The sequence below is a fragment of the Lepus europaeus genome, chromosome 22, assembly GCF_033115175.1.
Source record: "Lepus europaeus isolate LE1 chromosome 22, mLepTim1.pri, whole genome shotgun sequence".
Lineage (NCBI taxonomy): Eukaryota > Metazoa > Chordata > Mammalia > Lagomorpha > Leporidae > Lepus > Lepus europaeus.
The window spans coordinates 27,919,148-27,947,115 of record NC_084848.1 but is presented as its reverse complement, the minus strand read 5'-3'; the positions used below and the strand labels follow the sequence as shown (position 1 = coordinate 27,947,115).

General features: G+C 41.2%; 1 protein-coding gene across 17 annotated transcripts in view; it reads right to left on the bottom strand.

Moving 5' to 3' along the window:
• Positions 1-27,968, bottom strand: part of NUMB (NUMB endocytic adaptor protein) — a 174,068-nt gene that overhangs the window by 18,539 nt on the left and 127,561 nt on the right. For 13 of the 17 annotated variants that reach the window (XM_062181401.1, XM_062181408.1, XM_062181402.1 and 10 more), the window contains 3 exons: positions 26,603-26,635; positions 6,166-6,240; positions 1,476-1,616 (listed from right to left, as the gene is read on the bottom strand). In XM_062181401.1, coding sequence (XP_062037385.1) covers positions 1,476-1,616; positions 6,166-6,240; positions 26,603-26,635 — 249 coding nt within the window. The remainder of the gene's footprint in view (positions 1-1,475; positions 1,617-6,165; positions 6,241-26,602; positions 26,636-27,968) is intronic. The other 4 variants (XM_062181398.1, XM_062181397.1, XM_062181411.1 and 1 more) reach the window with 1 other exon arrangement.

The following is a 27,968-nucleotide window of genomic DNA, read 5'->3' as shown; positions in this document are numbered from 1 at the left end:
CCCCAAATGGCCATAATGACTGGAGCTGTGCCTATCCAAAGCCAGGAGCTTCCTCTGGGTCTCCCATGCGGGTGCAGGGGCCCAAGGACTTGGGCCATCTTCCACTGCTTTCCTAAGCCACAGCAGAGAGCTGGATTGGAAGTGGAGCAGCTGGGACTTGAACTGATGCTCATATGGGATGCTGGCACTGCAGGCAGCAGCTTTACCCACTATACCACAGTGCTGGCCCCTATGAATGCTTTTTTCTATCTGAACTTTCAATAACTTAGAAATTACATACTCAATGCTGTATGCAGTATGATCACTGTCACCGAAGAGAGTTGTCTTTCAGGTAATAATTTGTAATTTATACGAAGGATGAAATTATTCTTGATTTAGGGGCCAGCATTGAGTGCTGGTTCGAGTCCTGACTATTCTGCTTCCCATTCACCTCCGTGCTAATGTACCTGGGAAAGCAGCAGCAGATGGCCCAATTATTTGTGGGCCTTGCCACCCATGTGGGAGACCCAGATAGAGTTCCTGGTTCCTGGCTTTGGCCTGGCCTAGTCCATTGTGGCCATTTGGGGAGTGAACCAGTGGATGGAAGAACTCTGTCTCTGTCCCCCTGTTTTTCATATAAATAAAATAAACCTTTAAAAAAGGTATTCCCTATTAAAAGAAAAATATTTCACCATGCAACAATTTCTAACACAGTTCTATCATAATTTATTATTTCCATTTTAAAATTATATATTCTAATTCAGTTCTTTGATTTGTAGTAGTCTTTTTGCAAATAAATTATAAGCACTTTCTAAACACCAGTATCTTCCACATAGATGTGTCAGCAAATACATTTAAAAATTGTGAAAATATTTGCAATAACGAAATGTATCATTAAAGTTTAACAATCATTGTCACCAGAGCATTTTCCTTTAATGATCTTAAATCTCAGCCAATCATTTTGCTCTGTGATTTGCAAATCACAAGGTCACACCAAGAGTGTGAACTACTTGAATAAAAAAATGAAAGTAGGCTAGTTTAGGTGTTGCCAAGAGCAGCTTAGCAGCACATACTTGTTAAAAATGTAATGGAGGGACGAGGATTTAGCACAATGGTTAAGATACAGCTTGGGATAAAGCATCCCAAATCAGAGGGGCTGGGTTTGTGTCCTAGCTCTGCTTCCAATTCCAGCTTCCTGTTAACGCACACCCTGAGAGAGAGTAGTGATGGCTCAAGTAGTTGGCTCCCTATTACCCATGTGGGAGACCTAGAATGAGTTCTAGGTTTCTGGCTATGGCTTGGTCTAGCCCTAGCTGTTGTAGGCATTTAATGAACTAGTGGATGGAAGATCTTTCTCTGTCCATCTATTTCTGCCTCTTTGCCTTCCAAGTAAAAATAAATAAATTGAAAAATGTAATGGAAACTGCTTGGTTAAGCCAACCTGGAAGGAGCTCAGCTGAGAATACTCAAAATGTAATACAAGTTGTTGGGCTCACCGTGTCCTTGACAGCCATGAAGCAGTGACAGATCCAGCGCCGAGTGGTGCCATCACGACATATGTAAGAAAAGGCTCTATCAAAGTTCCTATCTGGGGCACAGAAAGAAACTTTCTCTATTGTCTGGTCAACTATGAGGTCCTAGCAAATGGGAAGCAGAAAGGACAAAAGGACAAAAGAGTTTATTTAAGCTTCTCAATAAACATAGGATGTTCATTTCACAATATAGAATGCCTAATCTGATGCAACTAGGATATGGAATGGCTCAGTCTATGTGTACTAATTTGAGTACTCAGAATTTAACTTAGGAGACATCCCAAGAGGCATACTGCCTAAATGCCTCCTTCACCTCATCACAGCTTGTTGATTCTTGTTTTAGATCTCTTATCTCCTCCATGTTCAATTTGACAATGAATGTAAGTAAGTATATCCTATTATTTTGGTTTATTTGCAAATATAAACAAATATATAGGATAGTCATATTCTAACTCCTTTGTTACACAATTAGCACAATATTTGTATATATTGCTCGGCACTTCACTTTTTTCAAATAACAACGTCTCATTTAGTAAATATTTTCATTTTAGATACTCTATTTCTCAGGTGTAGAATTTCCACATGGTTCTTTTTTATAGTTTCTATTTCTCTACTAAGGTTTCCTATCTCTTCATTCAATAAGAGCATATTTTCCTTTTCATTAGAAGAGTATTACTGTAATACTTGCTTTAAAGTCTTTGCTAATTTCAACATCTGGGTCATGGGTCAACTCATGGTTGGGTTTCTAATTATCATTTCTGATGAGAATGAGTCTTTTGTTTCTTTGTAGGCTGAGTAACTTTGCGTTGCATAGTAGACATTGTGAGTATAACTTGGAGAGTTTGGATTCTATTACATTCCTTAGAGCTGTTAGTTTTGGGTTTTAGCAAGTAACTAATTAGATCATACTCACATGAAAAGTTTTCTTTTGGACAGTAGCTCAAATCTGTTTTTATATCCTTAATTGGGCTATTTGGAGTCTGCTTTGTACTTCAATGGTTAAGGAGTCAGAGATCTGGGCAGAATTTATACACAGATTTTGGGGCTCCAAAGGTCTTTTTATTTTTAGTAGCTGTTGTTGCTTTTTTCAGGCTAGAAAGACTGAGTTTTTGCTACCCTTTAGGGCATAAACGAGAGCCTGTCCTTAGGCTAGAAGCTGTGAAAAGGGAAATCACCCAGTGCCATTTTCTTCTTCTAAGTGTCAATTTCTCTCCAGAGTTTGCCTGCTTTGGGTTATTCTCTGGTGCATATATTCACTGGATTGTTTTATTCAGTTAGTAGTTGTTTGTTGGAAATTCAGTCCAATGAGTTTTTCAGCCATTGCTAGAGTGAAACATACTGAAGATACTTTTTCTAAATAGTTTTTATTTTTTCTTTTTAGTAATACAAATTTCATCTTCCATCCACAACTCAACCGCACTTTCCACCCACAATTCAACTAACGTGTATCTATTTCTAAGAAACTATCCAAGAGTAACTATACTCTTGAGTAGAAGCACTATCAGAACCAAGAAGGTCATGGATGGGAAGGTGGGACAGCAATATAATTTCACAAGCTGCTTGGTCAAAGGTTAAGGATCTCAAAAGGTAAATTTGTGCAGATTACTGCAATGGCCTTATCACAAACACTGACCCCATACTGTATTAGTCCCTTCTCACAGCAAATATTTACATAAAGGTGGGAGGATGGGACAAGGATGCAAGGCACTATTTCCTACTGTCACTCAATGTGGAACTAAATTAATGAATGTCAGTGCTGTAAGAAGCTACAAGGGGACAACATCCTTTCCAACAACTGTATAAAACCATTAAATATTTGAACATAGCCTCCAAGTACAACAAATACATACACACACATACATTTTTAAGATTTATTTTATTAATTTGAAAGGCAGAGTTACAGAGAGAGAGGGAAGAGGTAGAGAGAATTGAGAGATCTTCCATCTGCTGGTTCACTCCCCAGTTGGCCTCAATGGCCAGGGCTGGGCCAGGCTGAAGACAGGAGCCAGGAGCTTCATCCAGGTCTCCCACATGGGTGCAGGAATCCAAGGACGTGGGCCATCGTCTGCTGTTTTCCCAGATACATTAGCAGGGAGCTGGATCAGAAGTGGAGCAGCTGGGACTCAACCGGTACCCATATGGGGTGCCAGCACTTCATCCTGTTACAGGTGGTTTAACCTGTTGCACCACAATGCTGGCCCCAACAAACTTTATATTAAACACTAAAGAAAACTATACAAGTTCTTAAAAATAAGCTAATTAAAATGAACACTATTTTCTACAGTAACCCACTAAAATTTAAGACTACTGTTTTTCTTGAACTTCAAAAAACAAAGCCTTTGGGGCCAGTGTTGTGGCATAGCAGGTAAAGCTGTAGCCTGTGATACCAGCATTCCATTTGAGTGTTAGTTCCTGTCCCAGCTGCTTCACTTCTGATCCAGCTCCCTGCTAATGGCCTGGGAAAAGCAGCAGAAGATAGCCCAAGTGTTTAGGCACCTGCTACCCACATGGGAGACCAGGAAGAAGCTCCTGGTTCCTGGCTTTGGCCTGGTCCAGCCCTGGCCATTGAGGCCAACTGGGGAGTGAACCAGCAGATGGAAGACCTTCTTCCTCCTCCAGGACTCTGACTTTCAAATAAATAAATAAAATCAATCAATCAATCTTTAGTCCTTCAATGGGAGGCCAAAGGACTAAAATGTAGCTATATTAAACACTTAAAACTTACCATGCAAGATGTCTATCAAAACTTCTTTAGCTGCCTACCAGGCTTTCTCCTTGTTCAGTGACATTTAAATTTTCTTTTTAAAAAATTGTCTACTTGTTTGGCCGGCGCCGCAGCTCACTAGGCTAATCCTCCGAATTGTGGCGCCGGCACACCGGGTTCTAGTCCTGGTTGGGGCGCTGGATTCTGTCCCGGTTGCCCCTCTTCCAGGCCTGCTCTCTGCTGTGGCCAGGGAGTGCAGTGGAGGATGGCCCAAGTGCTTGGGCCCTGCACCCCATGGGAGACCAGGAGAAGCACCTGGCTCCTGCCATCGGATCAGCGCGGTGCGCTGGCCGCAGCACGCCAGCCACAGCGGCCATTGGAGGGTGAACCAACGGCCAAAGGAAGACCTTTCTCTCTGTCTCTCTCTCACTGTCCACTCTGCCTGTCAAAAAAAAAAAAACAAAAACAAAAAAAACCAAAAAAAACCTGTCTACTTGTTAAACTTTTTCTTGACTTTTGGTCAATTAATCGTTGTTATTGATGTCCTTTCTAAGAGGGCAATAGTCATTTCTCTTTTTAAGCTGGTCATACCTTTTATTTATTCGGTATTTCTTGTATCTAAAGTATTCTGTAAAAAGATGTTTTACTAAGTATTGAAATTTTTCCAGGAACTTTGAATTAATATTGAAAAGGAGGCCGGCGCTGCGGCTCAATAGGCTAATCCTCCACCTTGCGGCGCCGGCACACCGGGTTCTAGTCCCGGTCGGGGCACCGGATTCTGTCCCGGTTGCCCCTCTTCCAGGCCGGCTCTCTGCTGTGGCCAGGGAGTGCAGTGGAGGATGGCCCAAGTGCTTGGACCCTGCACCCCATGGGAGACCAGGAGAGGCACCTGGCTCCTGACATCGGATCAGCGCGGTGCGCCGGCCGCATCGCGCCAGCCACGGCGGCCATTGGAGGGTGAACCAACGGCAAAAAGGAAGACCTTTCTCTCTGTCTCTCTCTCTCACTGTCCACTCTGCCTGTCAAAAATAAAAAAAAAAAAAAAAAAAAAAAGAAAAGGAGAACCCTCTACCTGCCTTTTATTTCTCAGTGGCCTCATGGACCAAAAACTCCGTTGTATTTTGAAAATTAGCCGCAAATGTTCTAAAGACTGTCTTTATCAGTTACATTTTTCTGTTTGTTTTTGGCTTCTAATAAATGACAAATCTGTCCTTCTTTAAAAATGGTTTTAAAGAAGATAATTATCTAGTAATTTCACCTACTCAAGCTGTATTCTGTACAATTAAAGATTGTCAGCATAAAAAATTAATTAATGGTTAATGTACTTACATAATAATTTATGCTCTTTAGGAGCACAGTTTGTGTTTCTGTTCTTATTTAGCCATTTAGGAGCACTTTTTCTCAAATGCAAAATGCTACCTATGATTTAAGATATTGTTTGGATTCTAATTAAATGTTAACCAAATAGCCTTTTAACTTATACTGTGTTTTTAGTTAAACAGCCTGTTAATTAGTTCAAGTATCACTTCCTAAAAACAATGTTTTCTTAATGAATAACAACAAATTTCAGTTGTGGCCCATCATCTTTTATTAAAATTTATTTTAAATTGTAGAACAAGGCCCTTCATCTTTTGCATTTGTGGGGAGTGAAATTTTCTTTTACTAAGTAAGAACAGAAATGGAACTCAAATTTTAACTTGAAGTGCTAATGCTTAGTACATGAAACATACGATGGCATACAGAATAGTATGTTGAGAGAATTCTATTTTTCATAAAGTACATGAGTAACTAAATTGCTTTCTTGAAAGTTAAGTAGTTTCTCAGAAGATTGTACTTTGGACAAAGCTGAAAGATACAGAATGGCTACAGAAAACTTAATAGTCTCATACTTGATATTTAGGGATTAAAAAATCATATGAGCAGTCACATTTAAACTTTTAAAAATCTTACCTTAGTTTTCTCATCCACAACTCTAAGTCCATCTGCTGATACCCACAGGACTGCTTTAACTGCTTTCTTTCCAGTCTTTTAAGAGAAAAGGAGGAAGGGGAAGAGACACACATAAAGAATATTTTTTTAAAAAGTCATCCTACACAAAAAAATACTGACTTTTGCCTTCTAAAAGTCACAAGTACAGCATGGAGTCCAAGTTCAGAAGGTGTGCCTAAAGCCAGATACTCAAACCGAACTGCAAAAACACTCAGAAGAAAGCCAAAGCCATTATTTTAGAGCTATAACATAAAATGATAACATTAAGTAAAAGAGAAAGGACAGATGGAATTAAACCAAGATATTGCATTCTATAAAGGGCCAAGAATTCATAGCTATATTCTGCACCCATTTAAAAAAAATAAAACCAAGAGTCAGAAAAATACTAAACACATAAGGAGTTACACCACAAGTAGCTTCTACAAATGTATCTAGAGTAGGAAGTAATGGAGAAGTCTAAATGGCAATGACAACCATTCTACTGTCTGACCCCAGTGTGTACAGTGTGTACAACATGAAATGTTCATTATTTCACTAACAATCTTTAAAAATTATTATTTCTCCTCTCAAGATTAACACAGAACTGGTTTAGTTTTTAATTTGAAATTAAATTCATGAAGACATTTTGAAGACATAAGAGGATTATAAAACTACTGAAAAAATAACTTCTTATAACATGAATTTTCTTTTTCCTGGCTGAGAAAAGATTGTTCTGGCACACAACAGACCTCTTTTGGCACACAAGCTGAGGCAGATTTTCTCCCGTGTGGACTGCAGTACTGACCGAACAATGCCTTTTCTTAATTGCTCCAAAGATAGAAGCAAAATAAAACAAAAGCAGAATGAAGGTTGAGAACAGGTATCAGGCTTTTATAAAGAGTATAGATCAAAAGAAATTTGGTGCTAGTTTCTAGAAATGATTGTAAAGAATAACAGAACTAGCTACCATTCTCCTCTATATGTGTCTAAGTCTGGTAATCCTTGATATGGGAAGGTGGCCTTGTTTAAATTAACTGTTGTGGTCCACTCTGGCTAGGCTCCTCATCTCTACCACCACCACATGTTTGGTAAAGTGCTCACCAGAGGAAATACTAGAAGAGCTCATAGTCCACTGAAAGGTGATACTCAAATAGACAAAAGATAAACACAGTAGTAAGTGCTGGACTAGAGCTGAAAACAAGGTATAATGATTCCAAAAAGAGACATAGTCAAATCTGTTTATGCAATCAAGGATGGTTATAGCAAGAAAAAGATATAACTGAATCTGAAATCATTCTCCTTGATGCTCTACATGTCATCAGGGAGGAAAGGAAATGGCAGAGGTAGTAGAAAAGTCAGGAAGTAGAAACAGTGGAAGATACGGAGGCAAATGACACTACAAGTCTGAGGCTCTATAAATATTTCAGTACAGCTTCAAAGGCAAGGCCTGGACACGGAGGGCATTGTGTATCTGCCAAGGAACTGGATCTTCATTCTGTGGGCAATTAGAAGTTACTGAAGGTGGGGTTGGCATTTGGTGTGGTGGTTAAGATGACACTTGGGATGCCAGCATTCCATACTGGAATACCTGAGTTCATATCCCAGCTCTGCTCTGATTCTAGCTTTCTGCTAATGTGTACTCTGGGAGACAGCAGATGATGGCTCAACTAGATGGGTACCTGCTCTCTATGTGAGAGACCTGGATAGAGTTCCTAGGTCCCTGCATCAGCCCGGCTCAGTCCCAGCTGTTGTGGGCATTTGGGGAATGAATCAGCAGATGGGAGATCTGTCTGTCCCTTTGCCTTTCAAATAAATAAAAATAAGTAAATAGAAGCTACTGAAGGAATTTTTTTTTTTTTTTTTGACAGGCAGAGTGGATAGTGAGAGAGAGAGACAGAGAGAAAGGTCTTCCTTTTTGTCGTTGGTTCACCCTCCAATGGCCGCTGCGGCCGGTGCATCGCGCTGATCCGAAGCCAGGAGCCAGGTGCTTCTCCTGGTCTCCCATGCGGGTGCAGGGCCCAAGCACTTGGGCCATCCTCCACGCCTTCCTGGGCCATAGCAGAGAGCTGGCCTGGAAGAGGGGCAACCGGGACAGAATCCGGTGCCCTGACCGGGACTAGAACCCGGTGTGCCAGCGCCGCAAGGCAGAGGATTAGCCTGTTAAGCCACGGCACCGGCCACTACTGAAGGAATTTAAGCATAATTAAACAGATGAGCATTTTAAAACATTGATTCATTTTTCGTTATTTGAAAGGCAGAGAGAGATGGACAGTCAGAAAAAGATCTTCCATCTGCTGGTTCATTTCCCAAATACCCACAGCAGCTCTGCTTGACAGAGGGCACTATCAAACAAGACCAAGAAAAGAGATGCAAAAGCAAGCTTGACAGGATAAATGGATTTAAGGTGTGCATGCAATATCCAACCGGAGGTGTTCAACAGGCAATTGGATATATACGTTTGAAGCTTGTAGAGAATTCTAAGATGGAATTTTAGATTTGGGAGACACAAATGATTAGAGTAATAAGAGGGCCAAGGACACTGGAGAACACCATTATAAGGCATTGGGAAAACCTGAGTAATTCCTTGAACTATCAGAAAAGGAATATGTACAGAGACAGTAGAATTAAGAAAGAGTAATGTCACAAACTAAGGGAGAAGAGTTTCAAAAAGGAGTGGTTTCAAATGTCAAATGGTATGTGGTGATTAATGATCAAGTTAAGCAAAGATGTAAAAAGTGCCCACTGGGGGCCCACTTTGTGGTGTGGCAGTTAACTACATTGTCTGCAATACTGGCATCCTACATGGGTGCCACTTTGTGTCATAGCTGCTCCACTTCCAATCCAGCGCCCTGCTAATGGCCTGGGTAAAGTATGGAAGATGGTACAAGTGGTTGGGCCCCTGCCACCTATGTGGGAGATAAAAAGCTCCTGTCTCCTTCAGCCTGGTCCAGCACTGGCTATTGCAGCCATCTAGGGAATGAACCCTGTGTGTGTGTGTGTGTGTCCTTGTCTGTCTCTATAACTCTGACATTCAAAATAAACAAATCTTTTTTTTTTTTAAAGTGTCAATGGGATTTACCAATGAGGACAGGGTTGAGTAATAGAGGTTGTGACGGTAAATTCAAGTACTAACTTGTGTAGGTCCCTTTGTGTAGCTCTTTCTGTCTCTCCCGCTCTCTCTCCCTTTGTAACTTTGTCTTTCATAAAAATAAAATACATCTAAAAAAAAAAAAAAAAAGTGAAAGGTAGCACTACTAAAATCCAGAAACAGGTATCACACTGGGACTGTTCCAACCAAACTTTGACAATAGCTGCTCCACCAACAATAGCTACTGCCCATTTTTCATCAATACTTTATGTAACATTTAATATTTTTCTGGAAGTTACCCTCCATGAAGGTAGGGTTTTTTCCCTAACTATACTATTCATTGCTGTGTACCCCTGGAGCTTGAACAATGCCTGGAACACAGTAGGAGCTCAAGGATTATTTGCTGAAAGAAGAAACCTGCTAAATATCTGTGGTAAGGGATGGGAACGGTAACCAGTGACACAGAGGACCGCCATGTGGCACTGAAAATCATGTGTAAAACAATTACACTTGCAGTTTTATCAGTTGCTCATGGTGTAATTGTGGCCTGTAGTGTTCAGCATCTGAGGCTACAGAGGACAACTTCAAGATTAGAAGACTGAAGGTGAGGAAAAATAATAGGTCATTTTAGAATGGGACTATTATCCAGTTACTGTCCTTATTCAGGGAAATAAAACACAGTCTCTATCCAATTACATGACTATGAAAACATCTGTGCTTTTTGATATACCTTTACAATAAATTTGATGGTATTATACTAATATATCAGTTAGGAATTATATTTATCAAATTTCATGGCCTCTCATCTCTCCAAACAGAGGAAGAAAACAGATAATATAAATTCTTTTGGTATCTGCTTATTTTTTATTTTTTATTTATTTATTTATTTTTTTGACAGGCAGAGTGGATAGTGAGAGAGAGAGACAGAGAGAAAGGTCTTCCTTTTGCCGTTGGTTCACCCTCCAATGGCTGCCGCGGTAGCGCGCTGCGGCCGGCGCACCGCGCTGTTCCGATGGCAGGAGCCAGGTGCTTCTCCTGGTCTCCCATGGGGTGCAGGACCCAAGGACTTGGGCCATCCTCCACTGCACTCCCTGGCCACAGCAGAGAGCTGGCCTGGAAGAGGGGCAACCGGGACAGGATCGGTGCCCCAACCGGGACTAGAACCCGGTGTGCCGGCGCCGCAAGGCGGAGGATTAGCCTGTTGAGCCACGGCGCCGGCCGGTATCTGCTTATTCATTTGGGTGTAATTTCTTATATATCAGTCTGTTTTGCTACCTTAAAGTTACTTTAATCAGGTAATGAGATACTAATGCACCAAGATTCTTGTAGTTGAAATTAAGTACAGATTTCTCACAAATTCTACAGTAGCAAACCTTCTGAAGTACTTGTAAACTTCAAAGTTTTCATTCATTCTGGTAATATAAACTAAGATTCCTGTGCACTTTTAAGAAAAGATGAAATTCATAGAAGATCAAAGTTTTTTGCTTCTGTTCTAAAACTTATCACTTAAACATTGTAGGAGATCAGGTCAAAGTTACCTAACCAAGGGAACAAAAAATAAAATATAACTCAGAGGAAGTATGAAATGTACACATTACGGGGGCTGGCACTGTGGTGCAGCGGGTTAAAGCCCTGGCCTGAAGTGCCGGCATCCCATATGGGTGCTGGTTCAAGTCCCAGCTGTTCCACTTCCGAACCAGCTCTCTGCTATGGCCTGGGAAAGCAGTGGAAGAGTGCCCAAGTCCTTGGATCCCTGTACCCACTTGGGAGACCCAGAAGAAGCTCCTGGCTCCTGGCTTTGGATCGGTGCAGTTCCAGCCATTGCGGCCATCTGGGGAGAGAACCAGCAGATGGAAGTCCTCTCTTTCTGTCTCTACCTCTCTCTGTAACTCTGTCTTTCAAATAAATATTTTTTTTTAAAAAAAGAAATGTAGATATTACATACATTTTAGTGGCCCAAATACTTCATAAACTCCATCCTTTAGGCACTAATAAAAATGTGGTACCAATAGTATAAATATGAAACATTAAGAATCCAATACTTCATATTTATTTCAAGGTTACAGGTAGAATTAACACGACTACTGTCACTGTCATGAAAAGGAGTTTCACAACAAAGACTAAGCTGCTTATTCTTCAAGGAAAGAAAATGGATCTGACATGGACAGAACTTTATTAACTCAGAAGCTGGTGCAATCTTGAGCAGGAAGAAAACCACAACAACCTCCAAGTGAAAACTGACAAAGTATCACTTTCAAGTAAACACGCTACTCTCCAAATATTCAGCTTACAATTTAAAAGTTAACATCTGCTTTAGACATCTTTTATTAAGGGTAGATACTAAACCAACAGAGCAAACAGGCTCTAATTTTAGAAAAAGTGATAGCAGGTAGTGGATCTATTACAAATTACTAACTCAGGACACTTCTACTGCAAGTAAGGGAAATGTACAGGGAATCTCAACATGAAAAACCCAGGAAGGAACACAAAGTGGTTGCAGAAAGGACACATAAACAGTAACTTAGGCTCAGCATACTAAAAGATCAGTTTCTAGTAAATATAAAACCTATCCACAGTAAAAGACAACTGAAATAACCAGTTACATCAAAGGACTGCCATCTATTTCCAGAGCATTTTTTAGTAGAAATCACTTTTTAAAAATAAACTGAAAAGGATGAAGATAACAAATTGATGATATCTTGGTAGACTGAAAGATCCTTATGTTTCTCTTTTATTTTACATACTGATATTATTCTGGAGAGAAATGAGTTTTTAATTGTTCAAATCAGGGATTGGAAAATGTGATAACAGGGCAAATAGAAAATATTTTAGTCTTCATGGGCCGTGTAATCTTTATTGCAACTACTCAATTCTGTCACTGCAGCATAAAAATAGCTAAGTGGTCATGGCTTCATTCTAATAAAACTCAATTTACAAAAATAAATAATGGGCCATCACTTGCTAACTTCTGATATAAATCATCATAATCTCTGGAAAGTGATCCTTAACTAAATCTTTTTGGAAAGACAGTTTTTTATACTGAACTATCAGACCTGTTTGGAATGGTGTCCCTGAATTCTTCCTTGCACCCTCTCCCTTTTTTACAAATGTATTTATATCCTCCTACCTGTTAAAATTGTGACTCACATCTTGGGTGTTGTCCAACTCAAAAAAATTCTATGATTCCCAAAAGCATGCAATTAATCTACATAACTGGAAATGATACTTAAAGGCAAGATAGCTCTGCTGTGCATAGGATAGGTAAGAGCAAAAAGATTAACAGATATTCTAATATAAGTCAAAGCAAAGTAATGCCACAAAATCACATGGAAGCATAATTTGGCAAAGCTATGGAATGTGAAGACACAACAGCAGCAAACAGACCAATCTGGGCAGAGGGACAGAGCAAGTCACTATTTCTGGATAACAGTGATTTGCAATTCTGTTGTGCCAAGTTTTTTCAACTATAAACTAAAAAGGTTTTCAAGTGTACCTAATGTGTAATGGATTGCTGGTCAGTTTCTTTGTCATACCTGTATAGAGACAACCCACTCGTTACACATTAATAATGATACATTAACCAGGCAACCATGAGTATACCTTTTATAAATGCACAAGAGACTTTTTAATCACAGGAAACTTGGCTTCATTATTTTTTCTTGATCTGAGGAGAAAGGCCTTGAAGTCTTTAATTTGATATTTGAGTTTCTGACCAGAATGGTGTAATGAACATTTTTATCTTTTTCTTAAAATATTTTATTTATTTATTTGAGAGGTAGAATTACAGAAAGTGAGAGGGAGAGAAAGAGTGAAAGGTCTTCCTTCCATTGGTTCACTCCCCAAATGGCCGCAACGGCTAGAGCTATGCCAATATGAAGCCAGGAGCTTCTTCCTGGTCTCCCACGTGAGTGTGGGGCCCAAGCACTTGGGCCATCTTCTACTGTTTTCCTAGGCCACAGCAGAGAGCTAATTGGAAGAGGAGCAGCCGAGACTAGAACCGGCACCCATATGGGATGCTGGTGCTGCAGGCGGAGGATTAACCTACTGCGCCATGGCGCCGGCACCCTATTTTTATCTTATAATTCCAAGGTACAGTGAACATTCCCCCATGAACAAGCAGTAAAACATAACTTTCTCAAGATTTGAGTCTGATAAAGAGCTCAAGAAACTCAACAACAAACAACCCAGTTAAGAAATGGGCAAAGGACTTGAACAGGCATTTTGCAAAAGAGGAAATCCAAATGGCCAGCAGACACATGAAAAAAATGCTTAGGATCACTAGCCATCAGGGAAATGCAAATCAAAGCTACAATGAGGGGGGGCCAGCACAGTGGCATTGCAGGTAAAGCCGCTGCCTTCAGTGCTGGCAGATTGGGATGCTGGTTGAGTCTTAGCTGCTTCACTTCTGATCCAGCTCTCTGCTATGGCCTGGGAAAGCGGTAGAAGATGTTCCAGTCCTTCGACACCTGGAACCTGCACGGAAGACCTAAAAGTTCCTGGCACTTGGCTTTGGATTGGCCCAGCTCCGGCCATTGCAGCCACTGGGGGTTGACCCAGAGGATGGAAGACCTCTCTTTCTCTCTTTGCCTCTGCCTTTCTGTAATTTTGCCTTTCAAATAAATAAATAAATCTTAAAAAAAAAACTACAATGAAGCTTCACCTCACCCCAGTTAGAATGGCTCTCATGTAGAAATCAGCAAACAATAACTGCTGGCAAGGATGTGGGAGAAAAGGTATCCTAATCCACTGTTGGTGGGAATGTAAACTAGTATAGCCATTGTGGAAGACAGTATGGAGATACTGCATAAAGCTGAAAATAGATACACCATATGACTCAGCAATCCCACTCCTGGGAATTTACCCAAAGAAATGAAATCAGCACATGAAAGTTATCTGTACCTTCATGTTTACTGCAGCTGAATTCACAACAGCTAAGATATGGAACCAACCTAGATGTGTCCATCAACTGACAACTGGATAAAAAAATTGTGGGAAAAGAAATATACATATAGTGTGGTATACTACTCAGCTGTAAAAAATTGAAATCCTGTCTTTTGCAATAAAATGGATGCAACTGGAAATCATTTTACTTAGTGAAATAAGCCAGTCTCAAAAAGACAAATGTCATGTTTTCCCTGGTCTGTGGTAACAAAGTACTCAAAAATGTAATATACAGCAGTGAATTGACATTTTGAGAGTTGATGACTGTTTACAGCTCTTATCTCTACTGTTGAGGAACATTTTTTTTTCTTCTTACTAGTTGAATTCTTTACTTACTGCAGTGTTAATCTTATGAGTATAAAGTAAACTGAAAGTAGATCAGTAGATCACTGTAAAAATTGAGGAAGGGAATAAGAGAGGGAGGAGGAAGGGTGAGACCATGGGTGGGAGGGAAGGTAGGGTGGGAAGTATCACCCATGTTTCTAAATCTGTATATATGAAATACATGAAATCTGTTTACCTTAAAAATTTAATAAAAAATAATAAAAAAGATATTTGAGCCTGGCATTAACTCTAATAGCTTATTCATTACAAGTACAGCAACATTAAGGTACACTATTTCTTGCACTTTCTTAAATGAGAGGGTCACTTAACAAAAATAAGGATGTTGGCAGGTCATGAACCGCACAACAAAGGAGAGATTTTGAAGGCAATTTAACTCTTCTACTTTGCCAAAATACTTTAGTTGGAGGGGAGGGATATTTAGGGATTATTCTAATCTTAGGTTCACATTTCAAGTACATTTAACAGTTGAAACGAAAATCCTATAGGCATCCCAACTTCAGTCTGTCTAAAATAAAGTTCATTATACCCCTTTGCACAATGAGTAATTCTACTATCCCTTTGGTCATCCATGCCAGATACTTAGATCTCAATTTCTATCCTTCTCCACATTCCTAGAATGAATGAATGAATGAGAAAGCATGTTCTCTCTTACCCCAAATGCCTTTGGTAGTGCTATTTCTTCTGTCTGATAGCCATTTCTCCTCTAGTTTAAATGGAACTCACAGTTTTAAGGCTCAGCCTTAGGTATCATTGTATCATCTCCTAAAAACCTTCATCACATTCTTTCACATTCATTCTTTTTCTGTTCACCTAGTACCTGTAATAGTTATACAATTTTGTTGCCATCTTTAAGACTGATTCCTTGTACTACAGGGTAAATGTGAGGGTAGTACATTTGTAATTAATTCATTTATTCAATCAACCACTAACTCAAATATTTTGGAGCACCTACTATGGATCACAAACTACTGCAATCATTGAAGATTGAATAGTGAACATTCCTGTCCCCAGAACTTACATTTTAGTGAAAAAGAATTAAACAAATAAGTAAATGTATGGTGTGACAAGTGGTGATGAGCCCTATCAGTGAAAAAGGAAGCTACGAGATGGAACAAGGAACATATGTACGTGAAGTGCAATAAATGCCTCACTGAGACAGGGTTTCTGAACAAAGGGAAAGAGGGTTAAGTTCCACACTACAGGTTATAGCCAGTGTAAAGGCCATGGGGTGGAATCACACCTGGTGTGTTCAAGGAATAGCAAAAAGCAACAACAAGAAAACTAGTATGGCAGGAACAGGAGGAGGAAGAGGAAGAGTAGGATGAGATGAGATAATAGAGGGAAAAAAAGACAGAGGAAATTAATATACAGTGGTCTACAAGGCCCAAAAGATTTTGGTTTTTACTTTGAATAGGTCAGGAGGATTTGGGGCAGTGGAGCAATATGATTGGACCTCTGTTTCAAAAGGACCACTCAGGGTGATATTTTGAGAAAAGATGGTGGGAGGCAACAATGGAAGTAGGATGCTACTGCGATGATTTAGGTGAGAAGAGTTGCTGCAAGCCAGGCCAGTAATGACAGCTGATTAGGTTCTTGAATGCTGAAGCAGACAGAAGGTATTAATAGACTGGACTGTAGGGTATAAAAGAAAGAGAGGAGTCAAGGTCAGCCAGGACTTCAAACTAGAACACAGAGACAGAGTTACTGTGAATTGAGATGGAGACAACTAGGGGAGACCAAACTAGGGAAGAAGGTTCTAGAATTTGGTTTGCGGCTAGCACCGTGGCTCATTGAGTTAATCCCTCGCCTGCGGCGCTGGCACCCCAGATTCTAGTCCCAGTTAGGGGTGCGGGGTACTAGCCCAGGTTGCTTCTCTTCCAGTCCAGCTCTCTGCTGTGGCCCAGGAAGGCAGTAGAGGATGGCCCAAGTGCTTGGGTCCCTGCACCTGCATGGGAGACCGGGAGGAAGCACCTGGCTCCTGGCTTCGGATAGGCACAGCACTGGCCGTAGCAGCCATTAGGGGAGTGAACCAACAGAAGAAAGACCTTTCTCTCTGTCTCTCTCTCACTGTCTATAACTCGCGCTCTGTCTCTCTCTCTCACTGTCTAACTCTGCCTGGTTAAAAAAAAAAAAAAAAAAAGAATTTGATTTGCAACATGTGAAAGTGTGAGTTGCTTATCAGATATGAAAGTGGAAACGTTTAATGATTATACTAATGATACCTAGCACCTATCAACTACAGGAGGTTATTTTGTGTACTTTGCTTGTGGTTGCTCATTTAATCTTTAAAATAATTAGATGAGGTAGTTATCAGTTACCTAGCTAGCAAGTACCTAGGCCAGGATTAAAGGCAGGTAAGGTAATCTGGCTTGAGTCTGTGCCTTTGACTCCTGTATTGTTCTAAGGTGGAAATACCACTTTGGAGTTCAGGGGACAGATCTAGAGACATAAATTCCACCATCAGCACATAGATGATATTTAAAGCCATGACACTGGATAAGATCATCAAGGGAGAGTATAGGTAAAAAAAAAAAGGTCCAAAGACTGAGAAATAGACATTGATAAAAGGGGAAAACAAGGAAACTAAGATTCCTGAACTCTAAATGAACCACAGCATTTTATTTTTTTGACAGGCAGAGTGGATAGTGAGAGAGACAGACAGAGAGAAAGGTCTTCCTTTTTCATTGGTTCACCCCCAATAGCCACTGCGGCCAGCGTGCTACAGCCGGCGCACTGTGCTGATCCAAAGTCAAGAGCCAGGTGCTTCTCCTGGTCTCCCATGCGGGTGCAGGGCCCAAGGACTTGGGCCATCCTCCACTGCACTCCCGGGCCATACCAGAGAGCTGGCCTGGAAGAGGGGCAACTGGGACAGAATCCGGTGCCCCGACTGGGACTAGAACCTGGTGTGCCGGTGCCGCAGGCGGAGGATTAGCCTATTGAGCCGTGGCGCCGGCCAAACCACAGCATTTTAAAGAGATGGGCTATGTGAAATGTTGCTGAGGGGCTAGTGTTATGGCATAGCAGGTAAAGCCACCGCCTACAGTGTCAGCATCCCATATGGGTGCTGGTTTGAGTCCCGGCTGCTCTACTTCCGATCCAGCTCTCTGCTATGGCCTGGGAAAGCAATAGAATATGGCCCAAGTCCTTGGGCCCCTGCACCCACATGGGAGACCCAGAAGAAGCTCCTGGCTTCAGATTGGCAAGGTTCCAGCCATTGCACATCTGGGGAGTGGACCACTGGATGGAAGACCTCTCTCTCTCTCTTTTTTTTGACAGGCAGAGTGAGAGAGAGAGACAGAGAGAAAGGTCTTCCTTTGCCGTTGGTTCACCCTCCAGTGGCCGCCGCGGCCAGCGCGCTGCGGCCGGCGCACTGTGCTGATATGATGGCAGAGCCAGGTGCTTCTCCTGGTCTCCCACGGGGTGCAGGGCCCAAGGACTTGGGCCATCCTCCACTGCACTCCCGGGCCATAGCAGAGAGCTGGCCTGGAAGAGGGACAACCGGGACAGAATCCGGCGCCCCGACCGGGACTAGAACCTGGTGTGCCGGCGACGCAAGGCAGAGGATTAGCCTGTTGAGCCACAGGGCCGGCCTCTCTTTCTGCCTCTCCTCTGTGTAACTCTTTCAAGTAAATAAATATATCTTTAAAAAAAAAAATGAATGGAGGGGCCGGCACTGTGGTGTAGCAGGTAAAGCCACTGCCTGCAGTGCCGGCATCCCATATGGGCACCAGTTTGAGTCAGGCTGCTCCACTTCTGATCTAGCTCTCTGCTATTGCCTGGGAAAGCAATAGAGGATGCCCAAGTCCTTGGACCCCTGCACTGGCATGGGAGACCCAGAAGAAGCTCCTGGCTCCTGGCTTCAGATCGGTGCAGTTGGTGGCCAATTGGGGAGTGAACCAGTGGATGGAAGACCCCCCGCCCCCAACTCTGCCTTTCAAGGAAATAAATAAATCTTTTAAAAAAAATGAATGGAGGCCGGCGCCGCGGCTCACTAGGCTAATCCTCTGCCTGCGGCGCCGGCACACCAGGTTCTAGTCCCAGTTGGGTGCCGGATTCTGTCCCTGTTGCTCCTCTTCCAGTCCAGCTCTCTGCAGTGGCCCGGGAAGGCAGTGGAGGATGGCCCAAGTCCTTGGGTCCTGCACCTGCATGGGAGACCTGGAAGAAGCACCTGGCTGTGCAGCACGCCGGCTGTAGCAGCCATTTGGGGGCTGAACCAATGGAAGGAAGACCTTTCTCTCTGTCTCTCTGCCTGTCAAAAAAAAAAAAAAAAAAAAAGAATGGAAATCTTCTGGTTACCTTTGGAGTTATCTTTTTGGTACCTCCCCCCAAGGGATTTGTAATAATGCACTTTAAAAGGAAAAATAAACCAAATCCTGACAAGATGCACTTAATAAAACACAAGAGAAGGCAAATTTACACAAGGCAGGTACAGGAATTTAAAAATCAAGAAAAAAAGAAAAAGGCAGCAGATATTTCCCTTTTAAAGAAAAGAACCCAGAATGAAGATAAGTACTGAGTATAATTTGTCACAGAGGAGAACATTCAGGAAATATAAAATAGAATGTACATATGAATATACCGACTTAACAGTGGAATCAATAAATAGCAAGAAATGTTTTATACTCAATAATTAGGTGAATACAATATAACCACATAAAACCACACTTTTCAAAAATGCATTCTCTAAAACTTAACCATTTCTGGGGGGCCAGCATTGTGGCATAGTGCGTTAAGCCATTGCCTGTGATGTTGGCATCCTATATGGGCACTACTTAAGTGTCCCAGTTGTTCCAGTTCAGATCCAGTTCCATGCTAATGGCCTGGGAAAGTAGCAGAAGATGGCCCAGTACCTGGACCTCTGCCACCCATGTGAGAGATCAAGAAGAAGCTCCTGGCTTTGGCCTGGCCCAGCTGCAGCCATCTAGAGTTTCTTTGGCCCAGCTGCAGCCATCTCACTCTCTCTGTAACTCTGACTTTCAAATACATAATACTTCTTTTTAAAAAAAGTAACCATTTTAATGGTGCCATTTAATAGCTGTAAAAGCATAAAAACTTGGAAAATAAATTTGGTTATACATTAACAGGATCTGCTAGAACAGATAACATAGAAATACATAGATTTTGTGTGATTTTTAGTTAGAATCGGTTACTACAAAACAAAACAAAACTCCAAGGGAAGAGTTCACAAAGTCAAATGCCTGGAGGGTAAAGGCAGATAACAAAATGAGTGAAGCAGGCAGAGTGTAAGGGCCAATAGGGAGCTGTGGTGAACAGGCAACCAAAGGAACAGTTGCTACTCAGCTCAAATCACTATTGCCACATAGAAAGCATGCTGTTTTGCCAGATCTAATTCTTTAAATCATAGTTTTACATGAAAGTTCTCAATGTTTAAAATATCGCAGCTAATTCAAATTTATTAACTATGTGCAGACCACGCAATCCATTTTCAAGGAAGTACTTAGGCCTTTGAGCACTAGTATTCTCTGCATTAGACATTTTCTATTCATTATAACTAAGAAACATATGAGGAAAGTAGAGGCCAATCCTTCTGAATGGCAACATGTGCAAGTGTGAGTTGCTTATCAGACATGAAAGCAGAAATGTTTAGTGATTATAATAAAGATAACTAGCACCTATCAACTACAGGAGGTTATTTTGTACACTTTGCTTGTGAACACACGCTAAGTGAAAGAATTTTGCAGCAAGTCAGAAAATCTTGGTTTTAGTGTAGGTGCTGCCATTTAGTACTCACTGGGTGATTCTGAGCTTCTGTTTAATCATGTGTAAAATACAGTTTCATAAATCACCCTAACATTTACTGAGCTGCTGTGAATAGCAAATTAGAAAGTAGCTCACAGCATATAATAAACTATAAGGCTCAATACAAATATAAATAAATGGCTTTAAAAGGAGACCTAGGGGCTGGTGTTGTGGGATAGTAGGTAAAGATGCTGCTTGCAATGCCGGCATGCTATATGGGTGCTGGTTCATGTCCTGGCTGCTCCACTTCAGATCTAGCTCCCTGCTAATGGACTGGGAAAAGCAATGGAAGATGGCCCAAGAATTTGGGCCCCTGCCATCCATGTGGAGGAAGCTCCTGGCTCTTGGCTTTGGCCTGGCCCAGCTGTGGCCATTGGAGCCATCTGAGAATGAACCAGCGGATGGAAAATTTCTCTTTATAACTCTTTCAAATGAATAAATCAATCTTTAAAAAAAAAAAAATGAGACACCTAACAGGGTGACCTAAGAACATTTTATAGAGTCACTGTCCTCATAAAATGAGACTATGCATTACTCAGTTCATGGTTTTTTGTTTTTTGTTTTTTTTTTGACAGGCGGAGTGGACAGTGAGAGAGAGAGACAGAGAGAAAGGTCTTCCTTTTTGACATTGGTTCACCCTCCAATGGCCACTGCGGCCGAGGTATCGTGCTGATCCGAAGCCAGGAGCCAGGTGCTTCTCCTGGTCTCCCATGCGGGTGCAGGGCCCAAGCACTTGGGCCATCCTCCACTGCCTTCCTGGGCCACAGCAGAGAGCTGGCCTGGAAGAGGGGCAACCGGGACAGGATCAGGCGCCCCGACCGAGACTAGAACCAGGTGTGCCGGCGCCACAAGGCGGAGGATTAGCCTGTTAAGCCACGGCGCCGGCCAGGGCTTCTTAGATACATTAAAATTATACAATTCTTTCCTAATGTTCAGTACCGTCTAATTACTTGGTAATAAACTATTTGCCTACTATGGCCAAGTGTATTAATCAACCTGGGTACAGTAGCCTCTAAAAAGTCAAGTGCATTATTGGATTTCCCAAGGCAACAAACAACTTAATACAGCTAGTTTGGAAGAAGTTATTTGTTATTCTTTTCTTTCCTTCTCTTTTAGGATGCTTTAAAGCTTAAAATGGATTAATATGGTCCTCTAACAGACCCGGATTATCTGTTCCCTACTGCTGAAGTTTCTGGAGGGATTGCTCCCACATCTGGTGATGCAAGAATAGGGAAGCAATAGTTATCAGGTCCAAGAGGAGTTAAGGGAAAAAAGCAGAAATTGCTTCCTGGCCATGACTCAGAAATTTAGAATCAAAGCTAACGATTTTTCCATTGACCTCGTTTTATGCAGAAGTGTTTGTAATATTTCTTGACTAATGTTATTCTACTTATCCTAGACCATTAATTAAACAATACATGATTTGAAGACTAAGAAAGTACCAACATTTGGCCGGCGCCGCGGCTCACTAGGCTAATCCTCTGCCTTGCGGCACCGGCAAACCGGGTTCTAGTCCCGGTCGGGGCACCGATCCTGTCCCGGTTGCCCCTCTTCCAGGCCAACTCTCTGCTGTGGCCAGGGAGTGCAGTGGAGGATGGCCCAAGTCCTTGGGCCCTGCACCCCATGGGAGACCAGTAGAAGCACCTGGCTCCTGCCATGGGATCGGCACGGTGCGCTGGCCGCAGCGCGCTACCGCGGCGGCCATTGGAGGGTGAACCAACGGCCAAAGGAAGACCTTTCTCTCTGTCTCTCTCTCACTGTCCACTCTGCCTGTCAAAAATAAAAATAAATAAATAAATAAATAAAAAGAAAAAAAAAAGAAAGTACCAACATTTATGAGGAACTGTACTGGATTTAAAACTCCATATTATTTTAAGAGATTTTTCTTTTTTTGGACAGGCAGAGTGGACAGTGAGAGAGAGAGACAGAGAAAGGTCTTCCTTTTTCTGTTGGTTCACCCCCCAATGGCTGCTGCGGCTAGCGTGCAGTGCTGATCTGAAGCCAGGAGCCAGGTGCTTCTCCTGGTCTCCCATGCGGGTGCAGGGCCCAAGGACCTGAGCCATCCTCCACTGCACTCCTGGGCCACAGCAGAGAGCTGGACTGGAAGAGGGGCAACCGGGACAGGATCAGGCGCCCCGACCGGGACTAGAACCCGGTGTGCCAGCGCTGCAGGCAGAGGATTAGCCTATTGAGCCGCGGTGCCGACCTCTAAGATATTTTTCACTTTTAGCTTTCATCAAACCACAATTCATCTAACAAATTCAACAAATCAAGTCTCTCTTACTAGCCAATTTCTTGAATATAAGTGTGGAGACAAGTTGAATGATGGCAGCTTGAAAGACTTAAAAGGGGGCTGACACTGTGGTGTAGCAGGTAAAGCTGCCACCTTCAGTGCCGGCATCCCATATGGGCACTGGTACAAGCCCTGGCTGTTCACTTCCAATCTAGCTCTCTGCTATGGCCTGGGGAAACAGTAAAAGATGGTCCAAGTCTTTGGGCCCCTGCACCCATGTGGGAGACCTGGAAGAAGCTCCTGGCTCCTGACTTCAGATCGGCACAGCTCTGGCCATTGTGGCCATCTGGGGAGTGAACCAGCGGATGGAACCCCTCTCTCTTTCTCTCTCTCCCTCCTTCCCTCCCTCCCTCCCTCTCTCTGCCTCTCTGTAACTCTGCCTTTCAAATAAATAAATAAATCTTAAAAAAAAAAAAAAAAAAAGACTCCAAAGGTCCTTGGGGCCAGTGTTGTGGTATAATAGGTTAAGCCACCATCTGCAACTTCAGCATCCTATATAGGCTCCATTTCTGATGCAGCTCCCTGCTAATGTGTCTGGGAAAGCAGTGGAAGATATCCCAAGTCCTTGGGCCCTTGCACCCACATGAGAGATCTGGATGAAGCTCTTGGCTTCAGCCGGGCCCAGCACCAGCGGACATAAGATCTCTCTTTTAACCTGTTCCACCCCTGCCCCCCACCTTCTCTCTGTAACTCTGCTTTGCAAATAAATTAGATAAAGCTTAAAAAAAAAAAAAAAAAAGACTTCAAAGGTTCAAAATTAAACATTTTCCTTAAAAAAACACCTTCTTTATAAGTCTATGGGTGATACTTTTTCTTCCTTTTTTGTCCAAACTCTTTGAATGACTTACTGTAATTTTTAAAAAATTATATGATCAGAATAAATCACTTTTCCATAAAAGGAATCTCCCCCTTCCCCAATAACATAAGGAAAAGAATTCTGATAGTCACATTTGTTCACAGATGCTATTATGGGATTGCTTAGTACCTTTTAAGAAACCCTGTGGGAGGGGAAAAAAGGTTTTAAATTAAAAAATTATTTGAGCCACAGAAAAAGATGACTAGAAATGAAACTTGAAGTTAAATTACTTTTTCAAAAGAAAACTAGAGAAATGGCTATTGAGCTTAGCAGTGAAGATGCAGTTAGAATGTCTGTGTCCCACACTGGAGTATCTGGGTTTGATACCTAACTCTGGCTCCTCATTCAGGCTTCCTGCTATACAGGGAGGCAGCAGTGATGGGTCGAGCATTTGAGTGTCTGTCACCCACATGGGAGACCTGGATTGATTCTTGGCTCCTGGTTTTGATCTGGCCCAGCTCCAGCTGTTATGAGCATCTGGAGAATGAACCAGAGGACAGGAGTTCTCTCTCATCTCTCTCCTCTGCCTCTCAAATAAGTAATATTTTTAAAATTATGTACGTAAAAAAGTTAGAAAGTTAAAGTAAATTTATACAAAGATCCTTATTTACTAGCCTTTTTTAAGGTGAAATCTCTTAAAATTGTAAATAATATGAAAATGGAATGATTCCATGGCTTGGTGAATAACAATGTGATTATCTGGGTTCAAATCCTAGCTTCTATCACTGGCTGTATCTGTGAATTACCCAGCCAGGTCACTTACACTCCGTAAAGCTCAGTTTCTACACTGTAAAATAAGGAAAAAATTAATTTCAAGTTATTAAAAAATTAAGTGAAATGATGCATAACTTTCTCTTTTAAAATGATTTGTTTGAAAGGCAGAGTTTCAGAGAGAAAGAAAAGGAAGGAGAGATCCTCCAGCTGCCTGATTTATTTTCAAATGGCTGCAACAACCAAGTCTGGGCCAGACAGAAGCCAAGAGCCTCTTCCTGGTCTCCCACATGGGTGCAGGGGCCCAAGGACCTGAACCATCCTCCAGTGCCCTTCCAGGTGAACAAGCAGGGAGCTGGATTAGAAATGGAACAATAGGACTCAAACTGGTGCCCATATAGGACACTGGCACTGCAGGCAACAGCTTAACCCACTGCGCCACAGCACTGACCTCATAATTTTCTCTTATGCCATACAAATTTATCCTGTAGCAAAAATGCAACAAAGGTAACTAATAAGCACAGTTAAACTAGTACATCATGTAGTACACAGTTGAACTAGTACATACATGTAGGTGCATCATGACCCCATTATATATAGAAATGAATACTGCCACCTTGGGATTCATTTTGAAGGAAGAATTCTGTTCCCTAATACTATACTAGAATCTTTTAAACTATGTATTTTCAACACTGTTTTTCTATAAACCAAATCAATATTTTCTACAACCTAATATTCAAAGACACAAGGTTGTTTTAACTAAAGTAGAGATACATAAAATTGGTCACTTAGAAGATAATTAAAATCATATAACGGTTGTGGTGATATAGACTTGCTTTTAGAAATTATATTTGGGAAACAATAAATACTCCATAAAATTTCCTTAACATTTATAATGCTGTAAATGTTTATAGGATTCTTTCTAGATATGTATCCTGTATTATAAGGACCCCTCTCCTGTCTCTGTGTAACTTTTTCACTTAAATAAATAAATCTGAAAAAAAAAAAAAAAAGCCTACTAAAAATTTTTTTTATTGTGACATGTGTGGGAAAATGATTTAACTTTTTAATTCCAGATTAATGCAGGTAATTTAATTAAATCATTAGATCAAAAGATTTCAAATTGTTTACATGAGTTTAAAAGTGACTTAAACTGGAATGAGAAAATGCAAAAACATGTTACAGCTAAAACATTTTATTGGGAAGGAAATGAAAATTTTCAGTCAAAATAACTCTTTTTTTTTGACAGGCAGAGTGGACAGTGAGAGAGACAGACAGAGAGAAAGGTCTTCCTTTTTGCCGCTGGTTCACCCTCCAATGGCCACTGCGGCCAGCGCATCACGCTGATCCGAAGCCAGGAGCCAGGTGCTTCTCCTGGTCTCCCATGCGGGTGCAGGGCCCAAGCACTTGGGCCATCCTCCACTGCCTTCCCGGGCCATAGCAGAGAGCTGGCCTGGAAGAGGGGCAACCAGGATAGAATCCGGCACCCCGACCGGGACTAGAACCTGGTGTGCCGGTGCCGCAAGGTGGAGGATTAGCCTGTTAAGCCATGGCGCCGGCCAAGTCACAATAACTCTTAACCTACAACTCAGTTAAGAACGATATTTTTCTCTTATACTATTTCTGTTTGAATTATTAACAATTATTAAAAACTAAACAATGGTAAATTTGGACACAAATATTTCGTAGGCTTATAATGTTTTTTTCTTAGATTAGCAAATCAGGTTAAAAACAAGTATTTGTACTTTATTTACTTCACCTGAAATTTAACTTAGATTGAAAAAAAAGTAATCTCTGTTATGGCCTGGGAAGGCAGTGGAGGATGGCCCAAGTGCTTGGGCCCTGCACCCGCATGGGAGACCAGGAGAAGCACCTGGCTCCTGGCTTTGGATCAGCACGATGCGCCGGCCGCAGTGGCCATTGGAGGGTGAACCAATGTCAAAAAGGAAGACCTTTCTCTCTGTCTCTCTCACTATCCACTCTGCCTGTCAAAAAAAGAAAAAAGAAAGAAAGAAAAAAAGAAGTAATAGCATTGAATGTAAAGTTTGGGGTACACTAAAATTTCACTTGAATTTAAATTTCTTTACATTTCTCTGTCAACATTGGGCACTGAGTAAAATCCATTTCTTAAAAATACCACTAATATGCTAACATGAACAGAATTTTAAAAGAAGATAAAATTAAATTTATTTTAATATTGAGTGCTGAGGAGACAATCTTTTTAACCTACTCAACTAATTTATTGAGATTTCCAAGGAATCATGAGATTTAGTAATAACAGACACACAGGTAATGCCATTGATAGCAACTAATTCATTAATTTCCATATACAAGTAATTCATAAACAAAAAATTTCCTCTCTTATAGTGCTATACTAGGGGTGTAACTCCTTATAAAGTAAGCACAAATGTGGCATCAAACTTACTTTTCCAAAGAAGCCTTTGAAGAACTTCCTTTCCTGGAGGAACAGGGGGACAAGTCGAGCGCTATTATTGTACAGGCTAAATGTCCCAGGATTTCACACAAATAAGCACACACAGAAGTTGGGGAAAGGACAAAGTGAGAGAAGGGGAGATAGTGAGAGTTTTAAAGAGTTATCCATATCAGGAGTGACAGGGTAAAAAGTAAGGGTGTACAAAAATGCAGGAAAACACAATGTATGAGCTGAGAATCCATGGAGAGAGAAGAAATTAGAACCTGCATTCATGCAGAGCAACTAATTCATAAATCTCTAATTTTAAAACAGAGATTACACAAATTTGGCAGCAGAGAAATAGATTAGAATATGCTGAATTAGGATGATGTTGCATTTTAAAATTTCCTAATAGAGAGTAGTAACAGAAGACTGGCTCTATCCACGTTCTCCAATTTAAAAGCAGTGGTCAGCTATGTGGAATTTACCAATCAAAACACCAGTCAACATTCAAATCATGTTAAAATTTCAAAACATAAAATTAAATTATGAGTACACATTAAGAGTACCTGCCACACTTTTGCTTGGTGAGTTAAAGACATTACTTAGAGATTACTCCATACTACTTGAGGGAGCTTATCCATTGGCTTTCCATTTTCTTGTGCATAAGTACCAATCTATAAAGTATGTGTATGCTGATCAATTTCACAACATACATGGAAAACAACAGACATGTTCTATCCTAGAAAAGAACAAATCACCTATAAAGAACATCTAACGTTTACACTGGAGCTGAGAAAACATATCTGAGTACCAAATCATGTCTGTGGGCCATAAATGAAATTTCGAGAATAAGCTTTGCTTTCCTTTTTAAATGTTGTAAAATACAGAAACTTGTATTGACATAATTTATAAGTATACAAGTTTGAAGTTATCAGACAAGAGCCAAACTATTTATGGTTTCAGTGCCAATTTATAAGCATCATTTATAAAAACTGACCATCATTTAAAAGAAGAACTTTTAGACAGTAGATGGGTTATAACTCATCCAAACCAGCTTCACTTTAAATTTCCTAGCTGTAGTTGAACTATACTTCAAGCCTGTGCTTTTTACAATTGCTAGTTTTGAACATTGGATAAATGTCTAGGAAAGGATACCCTTAGTGATACGCTAATTTATAAACTCATTCACTTGAAAGTTTGTTTTCCTCCCAAGTTTTGAAAATCATAAATAGCATCAAATATTTCCACAAAACATTCTGAACTTAAGCTGGAAAATTCATAAAGCAATGGGGGTTGTTATGACATTAAGATTAAGGGTATTTCTGCTGCCAAGTTTGGTGGCCCTAGTTTTGTTAGACTATGAGTAACTACCAGC